Source organism: Corvus kubaryi, unplaced genomic scaffold (genome assembly GCF_017639235.1).
Source record: "Corvus kubaryi isolate FWS band 111438036 unplaced genomic scaffold, C.kubaryi_AGA036_p1.0 37262, whole genome shotgun sequence".
Taxonomy (NCBI): domain Eukaryota; kingdom Metazoa; phylum Chordata; class Aves; order Passeriformes; family Corvidae; genus Corvus; species Corvus kubaryi.
In genome coordinates, this window is record NW_024581078.1 from 1,664,299 (window position 1) to 1,666,374 (window position 2,076).

General features: G+C 51.6%; 1 protein-coding gene across 1 annotated transcript in view; it reads right to left on the reverse strand.

Annotated features, from left to right (window-relative positions):
* Positions 1 to 230: 230 nt before the first annotated feature.
* SUGP1 (SURP and G-patch domain containing 1) overlaps positions 231 to 2,076 on the reverse strand; it is a 22,283-nt gene continuing 20,437 nt past the window's right edge. The window contains exon 10 of the mRNA XM_042024316.1: positions 231 to 881. Coding sequence (XP_041880250.1) covers positions 855 to 881 — 27 coding nt within the window. The 3' untranslated portion in view covers positions 231 to 854. The remainder of the gene's footprint in view (positions 882 to 2,076) is intronic.

Genomic DNA, 2,076 nt, shown 5'->3' on the forward strand with positions numbered 1-2,076 from the left:
TTCCCTGGATAAACCCCCTCCCTCCCCCTTTGGAAATGCTTTAATTAAAATCCAAAGCCTCGACTCTGTCATGAAAATAATTAACAAGGAATCACATCAAGTATCCAAAAGAAAAGGAACCAAATCCAGCTTTTTTTCCCCGAAAATCTTTGGAAAACAGAGCTCCAGGGCAGCCTCCCATCCTAAAAGAAATCTCCCTCTTCCCAAAAATTCCAAGGATTAAACCTAAGGAACAAACAAGTTTGATTTTATTTACAGACTCCATGAAGAAAATTTGTATTTCCAGAGGTTTTTTTTTTTAGGACAACAAAATCCAACTGGATTTTTCCAAAGCGTGGCTGGAATTTTGTTGGATTTTTCCCAAGCGTGGCCGGAATTTTGGGTCTTCGTCATCCCAAAGCACCGGAGGTGTTGGCAAAATCCTCAGGAAGGGAATAAATCCCCCCCCGGACCCCTCAATCCTGGAATTCCCAACTGATCCGTGCTGGATCCGCCCATCCAGAGGCAGTACTGGAGGCACTGGTTCCCCAAACTCCCCCAAATCCCTTGGATTTGGGATTCCAAGATAAAATAAAGGAATCAAATCCACCCCCCCCGGAGCAGCACGAGTTTGGTGTGTGGGCAGATCCCCAAAATCCCAAATTCCACGGAATTGGGAGTCCTTGGGATTATCCCTGGGGGATTTTTGGTGCTGCTCCAAACCCTCCCCACGTCCAAAAAAAAAACCACCTGGGGAGGTTTTTCCATGGGGAAAGCGGTGATTCCAAAACCAGCCGGATAATATCGGGAAAGAAGAGCTGGATAATGAAGTTTGGGATAACATTTCACGGGAAAACTCTTGGGAGAAGCCCTCCTCAGTAGTAAGGTCGCCGGGGGTTGTTCTGCAGGGAAAAAAAACCCAACGGGAAAATCCTCAGGATTGGCTGGGATTGGGCTGGAAGCGGCACAGCAGCACCATCCCGCTCCCATTCCCAGCATCCCGTTATCCCATTCCCACCATCCCATTCCTCACCAGCAGGTTGGGCTGGAAGTGATCCCATTCCCATTATCCCATGATCCCATTGCCGTTATCCCATTGCCGTTATCCCATTCCCGGTATCCCGGTATCCCGTACCAGTGGGTTGGGCTGGAAGCGGCACAGCAGCACCATCCCGCTCCCATTCCCAGCATCCCGTTATCCCATTCCCATGATCCCATTCCTCACCAGCAGGTTGGGCTGGAAGTGGTCCCATTCCTGTTATCCCATTCCCATTCCCATTATCCCATTATCCCGTACCAGCGGGTTGGGCTGGAAGCGGTACGCCAGCACTGATCCCACGATCCCATTCCCGTTACCCCATGATCCCATTCCTATTCCCGTTATCCCATTCCCATTATCCCGGTATCCTGTACCAGCGGGTACGCCAGCTCTGATCCCATTATCCCATGATCCCATTCCCATGATCCCATGATCCCGCTATCCCATTATCCCGGTATCCTGTACCAGCGGGTATGCCAGCTCTGATCCCATTCCTGGTATCCCATTCCCGTTATCCCATTCCCAGGATCCCATACCAGCGGGTTGGGCCAGAAGCGGTATGCCAGCTCTGAGCCCATGATCCCATTCCTGTTATCCCATGATCCCATTCCCATTCCCGTTATCCCATTCCCGGTATCCTAGTATCACATTATCCCATTATCCCGTTATCCCATTATTATCCCGTACCAGCGGGTTGGGCCGGAAGCGGTACGCCAGCTCTGATCCCATTCCCGGTATCCCATTATCCCATTATCCCGGTATCCCATACCAGTGGGTTGGGCCGGAAGCGGTACGCCAGCACTGAGCCCATGATCCCATTCCCATTCCCGTTATCCCATTCCTGTTATCCCGTACCAGCGGGTTGGGCCGGAAGCGGTACGCCAGCTCTGATCCCATTCCCGGTATCCCATTATCCCATTATCCCGGTATCCCATACCAGTGGGTTGGGCCGGAAGCGGTACGCCAGCACTGATCCCATTATCCCATTCCCAGTATCCCATTATCCTATTATTATCCCGTACCAGCGGGTTGGGCCGGAAGCGGTACGCCAGCTCTGA